Source organism: Notamacropus eugenii, chromosome 1 (assembly GCF_028372415.1).
Source record: "Notamacropus eugenii isolate mMacEug1 chromosome 1, mMacEug1.pri_v2, whole genome shotgun sequence".
Classification (NCBI taxonomy): Eukaryota; Metazoa; Chordata; class Mammalia; order Diprotodontia; family Macropodidae; genus Notamacropus; species Notamacropus eugenii.
The window spans coordinates 38,654,924-38,676,383 of NC_092872.1; the positions used below are offsets into that span (position 1 = coordinate 38,654,924).

General features: G+C 37.3%; 1 protein-coding gene across 2 annotated transcripts in view; it reads left to right on the forward strand.

Moving 5' to 3' along the window:
- The window catches only part of BRD10 (bromodomain containing 10), a 79,108-nt gene that overhangs the window by 10,155 nt on the left and 47,493 nt on the right, over window positions 1-21,460 (forward strand). The window contains exon 2 of one of the 2 annotated variants that reach the window (XM_072596963.1): window positions 16,538-16,738. The exons of the other annotated variant lie outside the window; for it this stretch is intronic. Within the exon in view, the coding sequence (XP_072453064.1) occupies window positions 16,538-16,738 (201 nt within the window). The remainder of the gene's footprint in view (window positions 1-16,537; window positions 16,739-21,460) is intronic. 2 annotated transcript variants of the gene reach the window in all.

Genomic DNA, 21,460 nt, shown 5'->3' on the forward strand with positions numbered 1-21,460 from the left:
CAAAATACTAGTACTAAATGATATAAAAATAATCTGGTTTGGGGCCATATATGACACTCCTTTTGCCCCTTCCCATCTTTTAGAGAAAGAAATATGTGGGGTCTTCAAAAAGTTCTAATGCAATTAAAATGTTTATTTTTTTTAATAGAGGTAATGGGGCATAGTGATTATAATGTTGAACTTGGGGTCAGAAAAACCTGGGTTCAGGTGATGCTTCTGACAACTAGTGTCACCCTCAACGTTTATTCAAGTCAGTTAACATCTATGTGCTCAGGCAACTATTAGATCTTGCCTACCATATCTCCCAAATAATAACTGTTTTGTATCTGATAAGAGTGAGTCCCCACACTAGGGCTTCCTCAGGCTGACATGGTCACAGCTCTGTCACCTATCAAATTTAGCATAACATTGTCATTTATTAATATTACCTAGCCTGTTTGCTTTCCTTTGTTTAGGATCTGCTTTATATAGGAAATGTTTTCAGATTTGGAGGATTGGGAGCAGATTCTTTTCTCACCTCTCTGCAGCATTAGACACTTTTGATACCCTCTTCTCTGATACTTTTTCTCTCCTTTAGGCTTTTGAAACACTGTTCCCTTTTGATTCCTCTACCTTTCTTGCTGTTACTTAGTCTCTTTTGCTGATTCATTATATTATATCCCCTGACTATAGGTGCAACCCAAACTTTCTCATAACCTCTCTTCTCTTTCCATACTCTCTTGCTTGGTAACCTAATTAACTCCCATGGGCTTGATTATCGTGTGTGTGTGCGTGTGTGTGTGTGTGTGTGTGTGTGTGTGTGTGTGTGTCTCTCTCTCTCTCTCTCTCTCTCTCTCTCTCTCTGTGTACATGTACTTGTATCTTGGAAAGGCAATTGTACGATGAAGTGAGGCCAGAATTGATTGGAAATAGGAGTGGTAGCTGGATTATATTTGGAAAACTGCAGTCTTTTCAATGAACTTAAGCTGCTGCTTCTCCCCTTTCCCTCCTGCCCCAGTTCTGCTTTTAACATCAATTTTTTCTCTGGATACAATCATGGAAAATCATGATCTCAGAATCAGAATGATACATTAACAGGGCAATTGAAGGACAGATGGCAGATATAAGGTTTCAGAAAATAACTATGGCTTATTCATGTGAAGTGCCACAGACTATATATCAGCGTGGCTAAGATAGGAAAAAAGTGGGCCGGTGGATCAGGAAGCATTTATTAGGTGTCTACCATGTTCTGTGTACCAGATCTACAGACAAAAATAATATAGTTTTTACCTTCAAGGAGCTTATGTTGGGGAGATAACGTGTACATATATGCATAATATATACAAACTGAATGCAAGTTAATTTTAGGAGGGAATGCATTAGCAACTGATGTCAAGGAAGGTTTGATGTAGAGTGCGACAGAGTTGATCATCCATAGAAGATTTCTAGAGGGACAAGGATAAGAAAAACAGGAAAAATATGACTGTTATGTTATCTGTGTTTGGCACCTTGCGTAAAGTGATACTAGCACCATTTAGGTACCATGTTCTAAAGTTCCCTCTTTCTACCCTCACAGTTTCTCTTCTAGCCACTTGCCCTCAAAAGTAAAAAAATGCCCAATTTTCAGATGTGAAGTAGAGGTCACATCCTGTTATCATTGTTAAAGAACTTCTGTGGCATATGTAAAATATAGACATGTAGACTTCTAAAGAAACTATTTAGATGAAGTATTTTTACCATGGTACAGTGAAAGAGAGTTATTGCCTAGAATGATTAGGAATCAAAGGACCTGGGTTTGAATCTTGATTCTTTCACTTGTATCTAGGGTAGTGGATTGGTCACCTGACTTTGAGGCAGGAAGACCTGAGTTCAAATCTTGCCTCAGACATTATGTCTATGTAGGTCATTTAACTTTTGTGTCTCCATTTTCTCATATTTTAAATGAAGTTGTTGGACTTAGTAATTTCTAAGGGCCCTTCCAGCTCTAAATCTATCATCCTGTTATATAGAAATTTTTTAGTAGTAGATTAAACATCTGTTTTGCTTCCCTCCATAAACAAATAGTGAAGAAAAGGAGATAAATTGAAAAAGACAAAGAATAGTCTTAAGACTATTGTTCATTATTTTCTTCATACCTCTCCCTCACCCCAATTTGATTTTTATCTAGTTAATGTAAAATGGTGATGATTGTTGTCCTTCGTCTTCAGAGAGGACCAAAATGACATCACCATGATAAAGTGAAATTTCAGTGTGTCTGACTGTGACTGATCAGACCAATATGAGCTTGGAATGCTCTACCACAGGTTGGGCACAGATAGTCTGTGTGAATATTTGGGGTGGATATCCCAAATTTGCACATCCTGCATTTACTTTGTGCTGTCTCAATTCTGCTTTACTCAAAGAGCATAGCACCCTTTCTGATGTGGGCATGCCATGCTGAGTGGTCTTGTGCCAGTGTCTCCCATGTTGCATAGTCAAATCCAAAGTTCTTGAGAGAGACCTTGAGAGTGCCCTTGTATCATTTCTTCTGTCCACCATGTGATCACGTGCCCCATGTGAGTTCTCCATAAAATAATCTTTTTGGCAAGTGTACATTTTGCATTGGAACAACATGGCCAGCCCATCAGAGATGTGCTCTTTCAAGCATAGTTTGAATACTTGGCAGTTCAGCTCAAGCAAGGACTTCAGTGTTGGGTACCTTATCTTGCCAGGTGATCCTCAGAATCTTCCTAAGACAGTTCAAATGGAAGTGATTCAGTTTCCTGGCATGGTGCTGGTAGACTGTCCGTATTTCACAAGCATATAACAATGAGATCAACATAGTGGCTCTGTAGACCTTTAGTTTGATAGTCAGTCTAATATCTCTTCTCTCCTAGACTTTTCTTTGGATTCTCCCAAACACTGAGCTAGCTCTGGCAATGTGTGCATCAACCACATTGTCAATGTATATATCCCTGGAAAGTACGCTTCCAGGGTAAGTGAACTTAATCCACAGCATTCAAAACTTCTCTATTTGTTGTAACCGATGGTGGTGGCCAATGGAGCACCTGGATTTTCTTGGTGTTAATTATTAGGCCAAAATTAGCACAGGTAGAAGAGAATTGATCCCTGCTTTGTTGCCTCTCAGCTTCAGAGGCTGCATTGAGTGCACAATCATCTGCAAACAGAAAATCATGCACGAACACTCCTTCCATTTTGGTCTTGGCTTGTAACCTTTTCAAATTGAAGAACTAACCATCATTATGGTAGTTGACCTTGATGCCATGTTCATCCTCATTGAAAGCATTTGTCAGCATGGCCGAAAACATGCTAAAAAGTATGGGAGCAAGCACACAACCCGGTTTCATTCCATTGGTGATTGGGAAGACACGAGAGCATTGTCCATTATCTAGAACCTGGGCAAGCCTGCCATCATGAAATTGACGTACAATATTGATGAACTTCTCTAGGCAACCAAATTTTGACATAATTTCCATAAGCCCTCATAACTAACAGTGTCAAAGGCCTTGGTCAGATCTACAAATGTTGCGTACAGATCTCTGTTCTGCTCCTGGCATTTCTCCTGGAGCAAACACCATATTGACTGTTCCTTGGCCCTTTCTGAAGCCACACTGACTCTCAGGTATGTGACCATCTTCCAGGTGAAGGATCAGCCTGTTAAGGAGGACTCTAACAAGAATTTTACCAGCAGTGACTAAGAGAGAGATCCCCCTGGGATTGTCACAGGACAATCTATTCCCTTTATCCTTATAGAGATAGACAATGGAGGCATCCTTGAACTCCTGGGAGATAATCTCTTCTTGGAAAATTTCAGTCAGCTTTTGTATGAGCAGTGGTCCCCCTACCTTGTAAATCTCAGCTGGAATAGAATCAACACCAGGTGCTTTGCCACATGAAAGGAGCCTGATGGCTCTCAAAACCTCTTCTTCAATTGGAAGTTCAGCTAAGGAGGGATTGACTTGAACCTGCGGTAAACACTCAATGGCCTGAGCATTGATTTTGGTGATGGTCTGTTGAGAACACTATGGAAGTGTTGAGTCCATCTTTCTAGGTTCGTGTCCTTATCACTAATCAATGTGGTTCCATTAGCACTGAGTAGTTGTGATGCACCATAGGTTTTTGGTCCATAAATAGCTTTCAGGGAATCGTAAAAGCGCTTTGGATTGTTGCTCTCAGCATAAAACTGAATTTCATCTGCCTTTTTACTGAGCCAGGAATCCTGCATCTGTCTAAGCTTTGCTTGTACTTTGCTTTTGATGGAATTAAATGCTGGCTTCTTAGAGGCGGATGAACTATCCTGCTGGTAAATCCTGTGGAGTTCTTATTTTTTCATTTAGCAGCTTCTGAATTTCCCCATCATTTTTTTTTTTTAATTAATTTATTTTCAGTGTTCTACAGTCACTACACTATAACTTAGATTCTTTTTCCCTCCTTCCCTGAGACGGCATACAATACTATATAGGTTCTACTCAAACATTCTTATTAAATACATTTTCACTATAGTCATGCTGGTGTAGAAGAATTAAATTGAGTGGGACAAATCATAAACAAATCAAAATAAAACACACACACACACACACACACACACACACACACACACACAGTGATATGCTGTATTCTGCAATTGTATTCCATAGTTCTTTCTCTGGATGTGGAAGGCATTTTGCCTTAGAAGACCATTGGGAATTTTTTTTTTAAGTCCTTGCGTTGCTACAAAGTTCCAAGTCTACCAGAAAAAACTCTTGCACACTGTGGTCATTGCTGTGCACAAAGTTCTCCTGGTTCTGCTCCTTTCACTCAGCATCAGATCATATAAGTCTTTCCATGCCTCTCTGAAGTCTTCCTGCTCATCATTTCTTAAAGCACAATAGTATTCTGTTACATTCATATACCACAATTTATTCAGCCATTCCCCAGTTGATGGGTATCCCTTTGATTTCCAGTTTTTGGTCACCACAAAGAGTGCTGCTATAAATATTTTTGTACATGTGAGACCTTTTCCCATTTTTATGATCTCTTGGGGATACAGTCCTAGAAGCATATTGCTGGATCAAAGGATATGCATATTTTTGTAGCCCTTTGGGCATAGTTCCAAATTGCTCTCCAGAATGGTGGGATCAGCTCACATCTCTACCCACAATATATTAGTGTTCCAACTCTCCCACATCCTCTCCAACATTTATCATCTTCTTCTTCTGTCATATTTGCCAATCTGATAGGTATGATGTGGTACCTTAGAGTTGTTTTGATTTGCATCTCAAAAGTGATTTAGAACGTTTTTTCATATGACTATAGATATCTTTAATTTCTTCCTCTGAAAATTGCCTGTTCATATCCTTTGACCATTTATCAATTGGGGAATGACTTGTATTTTTGTACATTTGACTCTGTCCTTTATATATATTCTAGAAATGAGGCCTTTATCACCGACATTAGCTGTAAAAATTTTTTCCCAGTGTTCTACGTCCCTCTGAATTTTGGTTGCATTGGGTTTGGTTGTGCAAAAACTTTTCAGTTTAATATATTCAAAATTATCCATCTTGTACTTCATAATGCTTTCTATCTCTTCTTTAGTCAAAAATTCTTCCCTTTTCCATAAATCTGATAAATACACTATTCCCTGCTCCACCAATTTGTCCATAGTATCAATCTTTATACCTTGATCACGTACCCATTTGGATTTTATTCTTGTGTATGGTGTCAGGCATTGGTCTATGCCTAGTTTCCGCCACACTTTTATCCAGTTTTCCCAGCAGTTTTTGTGAAACAGTGAGTTCTTATCCCAGAAGCTGGGGTCCTTGGGGTTATCAAACAGTAGATTGCTATATTCATTGTCTACTGTGCCTTGAATACCTAGCCTATTCTACTTGTCTGCCCTTCTGTTTCTTAGCCAGTACCAAGTGGTTTTGATAATTGCTGCTTTATAATACAATTTGAGATCTGGTAGCGCTAGGCCCATCATTTTCATCAAACCAGTCTTGGTGTTTGCAAATGTTCTGACCCAGATGAGCAAATGCAACGCTGTACACCAAATCCCTGAAAGCTGCCCACTCCTTTTCTGCTCCACTGTTGCCAACTGTGTGTTGGTTCAACTTTCCCTCCAAGTCAACAACAAACTGTTCATGCTCAGAGAAGAATTCTAATTTGTTGACATTAATTCTTCTGGTAGTCATTTTGCCTTGGGGACAGTGCTTTTGATGAATGCAAATATTTACTTTGGAAGGGATAAGTCTATAATCAGTCCAGCACTCTGCACCACACATTGCCTTTGTCACTGTTACATCTTGTCTGTCTCTTCTCCTTACAATCATATAGTCTATTATATGCCAATGTTTGCTGCGAGGGTGTATCCATGAAGTTTTATTGCGTTTAGGTAAACGGAAAATAGTGTTGGTGATGAGAAGTTCATGCGATGCAGAAGTCTTCAGCAGTAAATGACCATTGCTGTTACTGTTTCCAACTCCATTCCTCCTTAGGACTCCCTGCCAAGTCTAATAGTCTGAGCCTACTCTGGCATTATAGTTGCCCAGAATTATAAGCTTGTCTTCTTTTGGCACATTGACGATAAGGGTCTCTAGGTCTTCATAAAATTTTTCTTAGACTACATCAGGGTTTGTCATGGGAGCATAGGCACTGATGATGGTGGTGTGGTGTTTTCCTCTGAGTGGCAATCACCTTGTCATGAGCCTGTCATTCACTCCTTTTGGCAGGCATACCAGCTTGCTGATTAGATTAGTTTTCATTGCAAAACCCACACCAGCTTCATGGCATTCCCCTTCACTGCACCCACTCCAGAAAAAGGTGTATCCAGCTCTAACTTCAGTAAGCTGGCCTTCATTTGCCAACCTTGTTTCACTCAGGGCTGCTATTTGGATGCGATACCTGTTGTTCTCTTGCAACAAGATCAGTTCTTTCAGGTGTACTGGATTTTGTGTTGTCTGTTAGTGTGTGCATGTTCCATGTGGTGATGGTGATTGGAATCATCTTTGAAGATATTTTTGCACATTTTGTACATTTTTTTGTGTTTCGACTACGTAGTGGAATTCCCTACCTGCCACAGTAATCAGGCCAGGGTTGGGTAAGCAGACAATGTTTAGGGCACCTTTTCTGGCTCCCTTCCTCACACCAAGAGGTGAGCAGTGCGATCCTTAAAAGGCTTCTCAGATACCCAGGGAGCTGCCGAGTCCCACTGCTGCTTCCAATGAGAAACAACCCTGTGGCCTGGGCCACCTGTGTGCAGGGTTGTGTCTACAGCTCCCTGTGTATCTGCACCTGCTGCGTGTCACCACAGGACTTTGAGGCATAATAATGAAATGGCATGGGTGATGTCTTTTGATTCGTGCATAAATTGGATTTAAGTGAGGCAAAGTTGCACAAAGTTGTCAGCCTCGCTCTCTCTTCCAGAGTCATCATAGTCCAGTGGCAGGACAGAGTCAAGACAGTTGGCAATGGCTCAGAATGCAGTGGATGACCTTGCATCTTCGGTGTCTAACCAAGCTCTAAGCACTCCACATCTCCTGCTTCATCTGCCTTCATGGCTGTTGGAACAGATTGTTCTCATCCATCCATTCTACCAGATGAAGTGTTCACCTGCTTGGGGTAGACACCCCCCTAACTCACCAGTGGGTTTGAGAACCCTTGGTTACCCTCAACCTGATTTGGCCCATCTGCCGAAATGGTTTACCAGGGTGTGGCTGCTGCTCGTGCTGCAGCTTCTTGGAGCCACAGGTGATAGTTAGGTGGAAAAGGTGGACACCAAAGATGGAAGAGCCCTGAAAAGGGCTTGGCAGCCATCACACCAAAGGTACTGGTCCTCCCTGAATACACCCTGTACCCCAATTACTGTAAAATAATTTATTTCAGATGGTATTATGGTCAAATAGTCATGGATTACTCTCCTTGCCTTATTAGAGCTTTTCTTTCTTTGCTTTTGCCCTGTAATTTGTGCCACCTCACTCTTTCCTGTGTCTTATTGCCTTAGTTTCATAGCTTAGTGCTGCAAAACTACATCTGCAAATGGGAAGCACATGAGTGATGTTTCTAGAAACAGGAAGCCGAAGTGACCACTACCTTTCCAGAGCAGTAGTCACAGATTTACAATATGTGGGCAGGGAAAAGAGTATTTGAATTGAAGAGAGTTGTAACTCACATTCTTGTGTTTGCAATTAGTATGTGGAAATATGATAAAAGTAGCAGGATCAGTGGTGGTAAGGTGTATACTTGGGACATTCTGACTTTGTTGGTGCTTATTTACTCACAAGTATAATCATAACAAAATCTAATCAGTATTATCAAGAAAAAGGTATGTAGGTTTGTAGTTATTCCCATTTAATTTAAAATCAGAAAATACATTGAAACTGAGTGAAATGTTTTCAGTTTTGGTAATTATTTGCAACATACAGCAGTCTTGAATTTCCCTTTGGGATATTAAATCATTACCCTGAAGCTCAAGAATTTAAGCTTTGAAAAAGTTTCATAGCATCCTCAGTCAGTCAACAACCAAACATTTGATTTTGGTCATACAGATTATAAAGAATGAAACAATTCCTTCTCTTGAGGTGCTTACATCCTTTCTCTCAAGGGATACAAGTACATATTTGAATATGTATAGAATAAATATAATTGCGTAGGCCAGTAAAGATTTCTTGTAGAAGATGGTGTTCTGTTTTATCCCAGGGGCAATAAAGCAAACTAGAGTTTGAATACGGGAGTTACGTGGTCAGATCTGTGCTTAAGGAAAACCACTTTGGAAGCAAGTGGACTAAGGTAGAAAGAGCAAGGAGGCAGGAAGATCAATTAAGATACTTTGGGAATAATCTACGTGAGAAGTTGATAAAGTCTTGAACTAAGGTGCTAGCTATGGAAATAGAGGGCAAGGTAAGAGGGGGCCAGATGTGAGAGATGTTGTGGAGGTTGAAACAGGAAGATCTGGCAACTGATTATATATGTGGAGTGAGAAATCATAAATAATTCTGAGGTTATGAATATGGGAAACTGGAGAAATTTGGAAGAGGTTTGGATTAGAGGTAAAGGTAAGGAATTCAGTTTTAGTTACATTGATTTTGAAATGTTTTTGGGATTCACCATTTGATATGTCCAAAGACATGACCAGAGATGCAGAGATACTTCAAGCTCAGGGGAGAGACTGATGCTGGTATAGATCTGTGAGTCATTGTAATTAAGGTAATAAACCCATGGCAACTAATGAGATTACTAAGAGGAAGAAGAGGGCCTAGGATAGAGGCTTGAAGAATTCCCCATGGTGTGGATGAAGACCCAGCAAATGAGACTTAGAATGAGGAGTCAAACAGGTAGAAAGAAAACCAAGAAAAGTAGTGTCATGAAAACCCCAAGAGGAGAGAGTATACAGGAAAAGAAAAGATTGTCAGTGTCAGATGCAAGGGAGAGAAAATGACAATGAATGAGGACTTAAAACAAAGACCATTTGGTTTATTACTTAAGAGATCATTGGTAAGGGAAAGAATAGTTTTAATTGAAAGATGAGATTGGAAGCGAGCTAGTAAGAGTTGAAGGCTGAGAGGAGAAGAGGTAGAAGAGTGCCTTTGCTCAGGAGTTTGGCTGAGAAAGGGGTCAAAGATACAGAATAATAGATTGAAGGGTCTGGTAGGGTCTAATGAAGGATTTTTAAGAATGAAAGAGACTTCAGAATGTTTGAAGGTTTTAGGGAAACAAATAGTAGATGTAAGGCGAGAATGATGATTCAAGAGGAAGAGATTAAAGATGAGAAGAGTGGGGAAAAGGAATGATTGAGGTTATAATCTATTGGAGATGAGAAGGGGACACATCAAAGCATATATGAAATGGTTTACCTTGACAAGATCAAGGGCTTCCACCTTGTTGAAAGGAGTGGGGGTGGTGATTTCAGGGGCTTTTGAGAGGAAGAAGGAGCTCATGTCAAAATGGAACCAGTTTTGTCACTACAGTAAGAGTAAAATCCTCATTTAGAAAAAGAAAGTTTAGAATAGTGTCTGTGAGAAGTGAGAGAGGGAATCAAGGGAAGAATAAAGGGATTATTTTCCTACATCTTGGACTCAGTTAAAGTCGGATGATGTTAATTTGTAGTGAATGCAATATGCACAGTTGTAGGACTTTATACAGCTCCATTTAGTAGCATGTCAGTAGGATCAGAAGAAGTGCAAGTTAATTCAGGGCTGAGGTTTGGCAGGAGATGAGTATCAGGAGAAAGGGGTGCAATATATGAGAGTAGAGGTCAGCATACAGTTGATTGGCTAATAGGAAAGGGAAGAAAATGATGTAGCTTAGGTCCTTAAACTATTGAAGGGTGGAGGGATTAGAGGTCTCTGGCTGAAGAATTGATTCAGGAGGGAAGAGGCATAGGGGAGAGATGGAAAGATAGGAGAGGAAAGTATTGTCAGTAGATGAATGTCAGGGTTCCTGATTAAGGAAGTGCAACACTTGTGATGTGGTGTCCAGAGTGTGACCATCTTTATGTGTGAATAAAGTGTGGCATAAAGGAGTAGGTTATAGGATTTAAGGAAACCGAGGAATTGGGAGTTCAGGAAGTTTGTGGACACATCGGTAAGGATATTGAAATACCCTCATAGAAGAGCAGAAGTTAAGAAGATGGTAAGCTAAGTGTTGACCTCTGAGAACGACTTGGTGCTGATACACAACAACTACTGTGAACTGAATTGGATAGAAAATTTTGATACCATGAACTTCAAAGGAGAAGAGTTTGCTGGTTGATGGTAAATAGGGAGTATGCAAGTGGCAGTGTTATGCAAGGAGTAACCTGACTCCTCCTAGATGGAGCATAAGGACCTATGTTTGTTGGGGAGTGGGGTGTGAATGAATGTACTGCATATGCTTGAGAAGATGGCCAGGCATGTAATGTCCTCAGGTCAATGAAGACTGATAGATGGAGCGTAAGAAAAAGAAAAGAAGTCCAAAACAAAGGATATTTGTTTACTATGTTATGGGAATCGTAGAGGGCTTAGTGGAAGAGATTGGCACAATTGGAGAGGGACATGGATAGGATAGAGTTGATGATAGTGTGCTTCTGTGTGGCTGCTGATTTATTATTCAGAGTAGGGAGAGCAGCAGGTGGTGGAAGATTGTTCTGTGGTACTAGTAGGTGGCAGACTTAGAATGAAGCTCATACTCTCCAAGGAGTGTTGTTGCTGGGCACGTGCCTCTCCCACTTGTTCCTCCTATGTAGCCAGGGAGTGTGTAGAAAGGGAATGTTTCCTACAGTGTGGGCTTGGGTTGGTATGAGTTGTTCTTGTCCTTTTGCTGCTCTTCTAATATGGTTATAATTACTTACTAAAAATTGCTCATTTGAAGATGGTCACTGACCTCTTTGCCAAATTCAGTGACTTTTTTTTTTCAGTGTTCATCCTTCTTAACTGTCATGTTAAACACTCAGTCACTCCTTTTTTAAAACTGTATCTGCTATGATGATTTCCCTGATTGCTCTTGTAGTCTTCTTCATTTGGACACTTTTTTTTTTATAATCTGTAACCTTCAATTTAATATTTAACTTTAATAAAGTAGCAAAATAAATAAATGGTATGGAAAATACCTCTGTGACACCCCACCCCCTATGCCACCTATTCATTCTCAGATTTCCACAGCATTGGTAAGAGAGAGAACATCTGTAGCCTGGAAAATTCATATACCTAGAATTTTCCCTGCACTCAGCATTGCTGTTTACTGCTTATGTCATCTGTTGATCTGGTAATGTCATGGAGTTACATGCTCTGCTAAGCTATTATTTCTTCAATACTCCATTTGCTGGTTATTTACAGGTGCTGTGCTGAATTTTAGCTGCTATTTAGCCTCTTCCCTGCAGAGTTAGAGTTTCAGCTCTTTTTTGGTTCATAGTTGTAGTGGCTGTTTTCAGCTCTTATAGAATTCAGACCTCCAGCTGCATCCAGTTAGCAAAAATTCTTGGGCTAAGGCTAAATCTGTCTCTTTTGAACTTCTTTGCTTTGCGTTGGAGCTGCCTTTTCCTGTGCTCATTCTACTGTTTTACTTAGGTTGTGCACATTCCTTTCAAGTTCCAGTGTAGACTAGTGGTATAATAGGAAAGAATCCTGACTTTGGGATCATGGGACCTGAATATGTGCTCTACCATTTAATACTTGTGTGTCCTTGGACAAGTCACTAAACCAACCAGGGCTTCTGTTTTTTCATCTGTAAAATAAGGGGATTGGACTAGGTGATTTCTAATGTCTATTTCAATATTAAGTCTACGGTCCTATTATAGACGCAGTTGCCAATCCAGGTCCATGTATAGTATCTCAGTATATTGTTTCATTTAGCAAGATTAAAGGGGCAGGATGAAATTTGGCAACTGTTGTTTTGCTGTCCTATAGTCACCAACTCTCCATTTTTCCTGTACTATTAAACTAATCTAAACTAGTACAGACAAAATCATTTTAATGGATAACAAAAATATAAGCATGTACTTTAATGCTTTTTCCAACTTATTAAAAACTTGTGATTCTGGGAATGTGAATATTGAGTGATTATCAAAATAAAAGTTATTTGTATAGAAATTATGTTACAAATAAAGATCATTGTTGATAAAGAACTCATTAAATATCCAGTTGCAGCATATAACAAGAAACAAAAAATTAAAGTAAGAGTAGGTAGAGCATCATGCAAAAAGCACCGGGCAAGAGTAGGATTGTTTTGATTAGCTAAAAAATTTCACCTTTCACATTGGATTGTATGGGATTAGGTTTAGAAATGCTTAGTTATCTTTAGATTTTTTAGTAGTTTTAAAATGTCAAGTTTGCTGTTTATTAAAATGGAGATTGCAGATTTGGTACCTGATCTTTGGGTTTTTGCATGTATGTCTGACAGGGACTACATTTGATTATTAGACAAGTGGCTTTTAAATGCAAATTTGGAGCATAGTCCTGTGACAGTAACATTATCAGTACTCTCAACCAACTACCATTTCCTTATTCTCTAATGTAATGACTGTTGGATTGTTGTTTCTTATTCTAATTTAATTCTAGTCGGAATAAATATGTATAGATACAAGGAACATTTGAGGGATTAATTTTATGAGTGACAAAACCATTAGGTTACCTGAATCAAGTAACTCAGTCTGCTGAATATTTAACTTTCATCAAAATAGTTAGTAATATTAAAAATGGAATTGTAGAGAACATCCTGTGTTATTCAGATCAGCCTTTATTAAACAATCACTGTTCAAGGAGGATGCTTAGTTATTTCTTGCTTAGGAACATAAATTATAGTTTGTTCTTTGCCTGGGAGTAAAAATGTTCCGTTTTAAATACTAATACAATCAAGATGTCATTTGACTTAATTGTAAAATATGATTGTCATTTTGACATGTGTCCTCTTTTTTAAACATTATTATTGGGGCAAGGAGGATTGATAATGGTACACAGAAATTTTCCCATGTCATTTGTTTCCTGCAAAATTAAGCTTTATAAGTGAACTTTTGTTCCTCCTGCTTTGTGTGCTTTCTCCCTTTATAACAGTACAACATCTTGAAAAGTTCTACAGTGTGCATTAGTATAATAAGTCCTTGATGATTGTTGAATGAAAGTCCACAGTACCAAACCACACCAGTTAGTATAACAGCAAATAGGGTTCCACCTGAGGGTCCCTCATCTGGTAAAACAACGGTTTCACACACACCCCAGCCCCCACCTCTCCCTCCGGTACATAATTTAGAAAATGGGTGAGGAAATAGTATTGACTATATTAATTCCTGATTTTCCTGCCTTCTGTGGCTTTGGAAGTATTCTTACCAAATGTAGAATTCCTCTAAGCCCTTTTTCCTTTTTTTTTTTTTTTAGCTTCCTTTTGTTATTATGGACTTGACAAATGTGAATATCTCTTAAATAAAGAGCAAAAACACAGGAATGTATGGATACTATGAATAGCTTTTTAAAGAAAACATTAAATTTAACACAGTAATTCTAACACTTCTAGATTGTTGCAGAATGAGATTTTTTCAAACAGTAAAATATAGGAATTTATTTGCTTTGTGCATATTTGAGATTTTATTTTTGTTTTTAATTCATTGGGGATAGTGAAGGAGAGAGGAATTAGGAATTGGATTGTTAAGAAAAAAGAAGGAAAGTCATTTGTTAAAAGGGGAGAGTCATTGCGTCATCTTTTTTTAAAAAATGTAAAACAAAAACCATTTAGGACTGATTTATTAAAAAACCTAGTTGAGAAAATCACATAGCAATGAAGCAATTCACTTTATTGAGTGAAATTCTAAGGCAAAGTAGAAATGAGATCATTGGATCTTATTTCTCTGAATAGAAAAGCTTTTTAAAATTTTATTATATATTAATAACAGACTGTTCCCTAAAAATCTGGAGGTGCCCAGTAACTTGCCGGAAAGGAACAATTCTTGAATTCGTTTCATTATTCTTGTTTTTGTTTTGTTTTGTTTTGTTTTTTAACAAACCATAGATGAAAGAAAGCATTGAATAGAGGAATTTCAGAATCTTATCATGGTTTCAAGCTTGTGTTTCTAGATGAAAGAAAAAAAAGGAAGACCAGAAGGCATCACAGACAAACAGAACAACTTTAAAAGTTATATGTTGAATTTATTATATCATTAAAAAAAAGCAAACTGTACATAATGGAGATTTTTAGTTTCTTGTATAACAGGCTTTTTCAGTTCTATGATGAATATGGGAATACTCATTTTAGTTGACATTTGTTAATGTTAGAATTTTTTAAAAAGAAAATTCTTTGTTTGTAGTGTACATGCTTTGAGACCCTTTTATTGGTGAAATTGCTGTCACGAAGTTCCTCTGTAAGTTTTGGCATAGTGCCACTGTGGACAAGAGTAGAGAAAGTTTTTCTAAGATGAATTGGTCTTGTTTTAGTGAAGATGAAATTAATTTTATACAAATTGACCTTTATGAGAAATAAAGAAAATTATTTTGTATTTTAAATTATGGAAATTTTGTTCTACTCATTTGGAATGCTTCTCTTAGAACATAGACTTTGCTGGTTCAGAAATAGCCAATGAAAAGACTACAGAAACCTATAGATACAAAAATATCTATAGTAACTCTTTTGTGGTGGCAAAGAATTGGAAATTAAGGTGATGCCCATCAATTGGGGAATGGTTGAAAAGTTGTGATATGTGATATTGATGGCACACTATTATGCTATTTTTTAATATGATGAGCAGGATGCTTTCAGCAACAACCTAGAAAGACTTACATGAACTGATAGCAAAGGGAAGTGAGCAAAACCAGAGTAAACTCTGTATGTATTAACAAGCAATATTGTACAATGGTCTACTGTGAGGAATACAGTGATCTTAGACAATTATGAAGGACTCATGGTGAAAAATGCTATTCACCTCCAGAGAAAGAACTTATAGAGTCTGATAGCAGATTGAAGCATACTTTTTTTAAACTTTTTTCTTTAGTCTGTTTTCTTTTACAATATGACTAATATTCCTGGGAATGCTTTGCTTGACTGCATATGTATAACATATATCAAATTATTTGCCTTCTCAATGGGAGGGACAGAGGGAGAGAATTTGGAACACAATTTTTTTTTAAGAAATGTTAAGAATTTTTTTACATGTAATTGGAAAAAATCAAATATTTGAAAAAAATTAAGTGAAAAAAGAAAAAAACTCCAGAAACGATAATATACATTAACCAAGTAGAATAGATCATTTAAGGAAAAAACAAAACAGATTTTTTGGGGGGGGGGGAATTTCTAATATTCTTGAGTCTACCAGTCAGAAATACTGTGTTTTTCCTCAAATCTCAGTGTCCAGTAACATCTGCTTAATTTGTAGTGAGATGTTACATAGACACAAATTCAGTCTAACTTTAAAATTTACCATAAAACTAACATTTTTTAGAATAGATAAAGGAACTGTCAATAAAATAAGACTACTTCTAGAATTAGATTAGGGTTCCAGTGCATCCATCAGAAATCTATCAAGAAGGCGTTTATGGTGACATAGGAGAAAATTAGGCTATTTCTTCACATTTGGCTCTTATTTTTATAAATTAGGCAGGTAATTTTATTCATAATACTATATTTTACATATTTGTAGAGTTTAATTTGTTTATAATTTCTTTGAAAAAGTTTATATTTGAATTTTCCTGTTTTAGTGCTAGTAATGTATGTAATTTTATATCCTTTTATGCATACATGTTGAGAAACGTGATAGACTTGAGAAATATTTCTGACTGTTAAAGAAATGATGTCTTGTTTGATTTTAGAAAGTTGAAGAAAACTAAATTTTCATTGAGGTCATCCTAACTTGAACCTTAAAGTTGAAGTATATTTCAAAAAAAAAAAAAAGAGGTAGGATTTGATTTGTGATATCTTGGCAGAACTGAAGAAGGTTAGAAACTTTACACAGGGAAGATGAGAGTCCTATCTGTGTTTATGTTTTAACTGAATTCTTTCTAAGCTGTTAATTTGGAAGGGTTTTATTTTTAATATGTAGTTGTGTGATGAGGAAGAGAGAGGGTGTTGAAGGTTTGTTAACCTTAGAGGTGTCCTCTTGTGAACTAACTAAATTTCTCTTTGCCAGGCACTTGAGAGAAAAGACTACAATAGCAGTTACATCCAGAGGTTATTATGGATTAGAGGAGGAGAAAGGAGCAGCATGTACATCCACAAGGCGTCGCTCTACACCTCGAAGTTTGGCAGGCTTGACAAGTGGAGTTTTTGAGTCTATAATGGTTCAAGTTTTGAGACAGGAAGAACAGCTAAGAGCAAAAGAAGAGAAAAGGTAAATAGAAAAATAAATTCTTAGGTGAATATATGTTCAAATTTTTAGTTAATTCTCTTTTTGAAGAATTAGATACATACTTCTATGATAGCTATACCCACCCCAAAGTTCTGAGCCCAGATCATAGTGTTATACCCAGATTTATTCTCATTGGAATGTATACTTGAAATGGACCAGCAAAAAGAAGTTCATATAGCGATAGAGCATCTAAAATTTCAAAGTCATTTTATTCATAACCCAAAAATAAAAAACCATAAACTAACTGAATTTCATAGTGTTATCAGGCTTTCTAGCTTGTGTTTCTGGATAGAATAGACTTTTTTAAATGAAACAGTTTTGCACAATTTTTAGAATATTAAAGCTGTTGGGATCTCTAGAGTTTACCAGGTCTGTATAGATAAGGAAGTGAAAAAGCCTAACAGGTTACCACTCCAGTCATTCCAGGGCTGAGACCAAAAGTGACATTTCCTGACTTCCTGGGAGATGAATTTCCTTGATTTCAGGCTATTTAAAGATGTTGATGCCACAGGGAGCTGCTTATGCTATTAAAAGGTGGTTTGTAAATTTTATCTTGTTCACGTGATTGTGAATCAGACTTGCTTTGTTTTTTGAAGTTTACAGCTCAACCTTGAGATTCTTTTTCTCAACAAGAATTTACTTTTTCTTTCTGATAGTCAAGGGAAGAATAGTTTCTCTGAGCCATTTTTTCCCCTAAATTTTCAAATAATTTGATGATTCAATACAAAGAAAAAGATTTTCTAATGTGTAGAAAACCTGCAAATCATTCTTACATATTAATGTTTTGAGCACTTTGAAATTTACTGCCACTTAAATGTTGATAAATTTTCTCTTGGTTTCCATTAACACTAACAGATGTCCAAATATAGGAATCTGAGAAAAGCAATATAAAGCTTTAAAGGATGAATTAATATTAATTATAAAAGCTATAGTTTCAGTAATAGGTTAGTAATTTCAGTAATAATTCCTTAATTTAATCTTATTTTAGAAATTTAGGTTCATATAGTTAAAGGAAGGGAATAACATTTTTATGGTGCCTACCATTGCCAGGCACTACGCTAAATGCTTTACAAATACTGTCTCATTAAGTGTTATAGGATAAAATTGCTATATGAAAAATCATACATTTTTTCCCTCTTTTTGTGGCTACTGTTTACAATATAATAGATACCATGACATATTTAAGGGAAACATGTAAGTTTCATAAGCATATATGAAAATTTTTCATTTATTTAGCATTTTAAAACTTTCCTCCAAACTTAGGGTATTAAAGAAGCCATTACAAGTTATCAGGAGTACTTTTGGGTTTAAGCTCTATCTCTGATACATAGTTACTGTGCAACCTTGGGCAATCATGTAACCTTTCAGTCAGCTAGGCAATTCTCTGAGAAAATGAATTGCAGAACTATTGCTGATCTGCATTGTCAAATTTTCTCACTTGCATTACATTGATATAATCACAGGTCTATACCAAATAACCTCCACCTCCATACTCCCCCCAAAACTGTCAATACCAGAAAGTATGTATCTTCTGAAAAATATAGATGAAATTTTTATAAACTTTTATTAGGGGAGGATTGCTTTATTAGTGAAAAGAACTTTGTAAAGTGAATAACGAATTTATCTATTTTAGAAATTTAGGTTCATATAGTTAAGGGAAGGGAATAACATTTTTATAGTGCCTATTATTGCTGTGCTAAGTGCTTTACAAATACTATCTCATTTGATTCTCACAGCAGCCCTGGGAGGTAGGTACTGTTATGAGTTCTATTTTATGGTTGAGGAAACCAAGGCAGACAGAGGTTGAGTGACTTGGCCAGGGTCGTATCTGAGCTAAGAGCAAGAGAGGGATGCAGGTGGGGACTCTCATGTAAGGTCTTCATTACTTCAAGTCCAGGGATCCACTGTGCGACATAGCTTCCTCTAGATCGTAATGTTACACAGAAATCCTAAAGTTTCAATTGACTAAATTTCCATGGGGAGTGGAGCATTAAAGTTGATTTTATTTTGGGGTGTTACCTTCATACTTTGATGGATTTATGATCTCATCAAAGTAGGTCCTTCTTCTGGTGCTAGAGATCACAATCCATCCATACCTTCTCAGATTTTCTACAGAACACTCAGAAAGTCCCCTGGGGACATCTGTTGTTCTGGATTTCAATAGAGCATGCGGATTATCAATTAATTCTATCTCATGCTCACTACTTCACCAGCAGCCCACCTTTTCTGGACTTCAGTTTCTTTGATAACATCCTTTTCTTTGCTTCTCTTACGCAGTTGGTGATGTGATATACTGAACATGCCCACCATGTCCTCTTCATTGTCCTCTAGGTGACCCTCAACTTTAATTTTTTGGAGACTCTGGTATTCGTGGACTCAGGGCCATTTAGTTATCCCCAGAAATAGATTATTGTTTAAAAAAAAAAAAAAAGATGGGTCTTTCTGTTAAGGAAGCAGTTAGAGTCATTAAAGTCACTGAATAATTTCCCAAGGGCAGTCCAGCCCACTCTCTTCTTCCTGTCAAATTCTGGTGAACTCAGAATTAATTACAGTACAGATTTTTTTTTTTTTGAAATGCAGTGTAGTAATGAATGTCTGAACATAATTTGATCTTTTGTGATCCAGAGTTGTACACTTAGGGATGCGGGATCATAACTTTGAACATTCATTCAGCAGATAGGTATGGTTGAGACAGCTTAGAGTCGGGAAGACCTGAATTCAAGTCTGGTTTCTTTTCAGGGCACCACACATCTTTTCAGCCACCCAGGTTTGTAACTTCTTTTACTCTTCCTTTATTACCCCCATATCTCATATCCAGTCAATTGACATTTCTCATCAGTTATACTTCCCCAGCATCTCTTGAATTAATTTATCCTCTTCTCTCTACTCATGACCACTGCCTTGCCTGGACTTGGAACTTCTAGTTTCTCTTATCTGTAAGTCATCCTCCACACAACTGAAAAAAAATCTTCCAAAGGCCTGTGCCTAAATCTCTTGTATTTCCTTTTGTCACTAGGATAAAATGCAAACTTCTTTGTTTGGCATTTAAAACCTTTAGTAATCTGAATCTAGCCTATCTTTTCAGGCTAATTTCATATTATTTTGCTTCATGCTCTCTGTTTCAAAGCTAAAATGACCTACTTACTGTTAACCTGAACTCAGAATTCTGTTTACTCTCTCTGTGCTTTTACACAGGTTGTCCCCCAGGCTTCTGATGAACCTTACTTTGACTTCTCACTTTTGACTCTTTAGACTCCCCTTCAAGGTTCAGCCATTCCTGGTCCCACAAATTTGTGCTCCTTTCCTCTTCAAAGTATCTGGTATTCACTTATCAAGTGTTGTCATCCCTGGGCCTTTATCTCCTTTTGGAATTTGTAAGCTCCTTGAGGGCAGGAATTTTTTTTCCCCCACTTTGTCTTTGTATTACTCAAGCCTAGTATAGAGTCTTGCACACGATAGGCACTTAAGTAATGACTACAGAATTGAAAGAAGACAAGAAAGAAGCTGTTGTCTGCAAGTTATTGGTCACCTTAGAGAGACCAGTGCCAAGAATGGTAAGATAAAACCTACATTAAAAGTATTGAGGTGGTAAATAAGTAGATGCAGTGAATACAGCATACTCTCAAGTTTAGCGCTAAAGGAGAGACAATATATAGAATTATAGTTTTAGGAGATGGCAAAGTGAAGATTTATTGCTATGATGTCCTACGTATATCTGTGTGTTTTTGTTTTTTAAGATAGAGGAGACCTAACTATGTTGGCAGAGAGAGGGGCAAGAGCCTGGAGAGATTGAACATGAGAGAAAGGACATGGGATCAAGGGCACAAATAAACAGGTGTTAGCTTTGACAAAGAAAAGGACCACTTTAATTTTTCATGACTGGAAGAGGATGCAGAAGACAAGTTTTGTTTTGTTTTGTTTTGTTATTTAGTATTTTGTTTTTCCCCAATTATATATGTAAAAACAATTTTTAACATTTGTTTTTAAAATTCTGAGTTCCAAATTTTCTCCCTTCCTCTCTCCCCCAATCCCCTATTGAGGAGGCAAGCAATTCGACAGAAGTTATACATGTATAGTCATGTAAAACATTTCAATATTTGTCATGTGGAATGGATAGCATTTTTCATTATAAGTTCTTTAGAGTCATCTTGGATCATTGTATTGCTGAGGATAGCTAAGTCATTCACCATTGATCATTTTACTGTATTGCTGTTACTTTGGACACAGTACATTTCACTTTGCATCAGCTTATATAAGTCTAGGATTTTCTGAGAGTATCCTGCTCATCAAATAGTATTCCATCACATACCACAGTTTGTTCAGCCATTCTTCAATTGATGGGCGTTCCCTCGATTTCCAATTTTCCCTACCACCAAAAAAAAACTGCTTTAGATGTTTTTGTACATGTAAGTCTTTTTCCATTTATTATGATGTCTGAGATACAGATCTAGTATGATATTGCCAGCTCAAAGGGTATACACAGTTTGATTGCCCTTTGGGCATAGTGGGACAGAAATTTTTGAGGGAAGAGTTAGAATGGGATGGAGTAAGGTTGAGAAAGACAAAGATGAGAAAATGAGAGATTGGAGCTTCAGGTAGTTGTGTTCCTATAGGCTGAAAATTGATGAAAACGTATAGGAGAGGAAAAATTTAGCTGTTCCTTTTTTCCTGTGGGTTGTCTGGGAACAAGGCGTTAGAGTACAG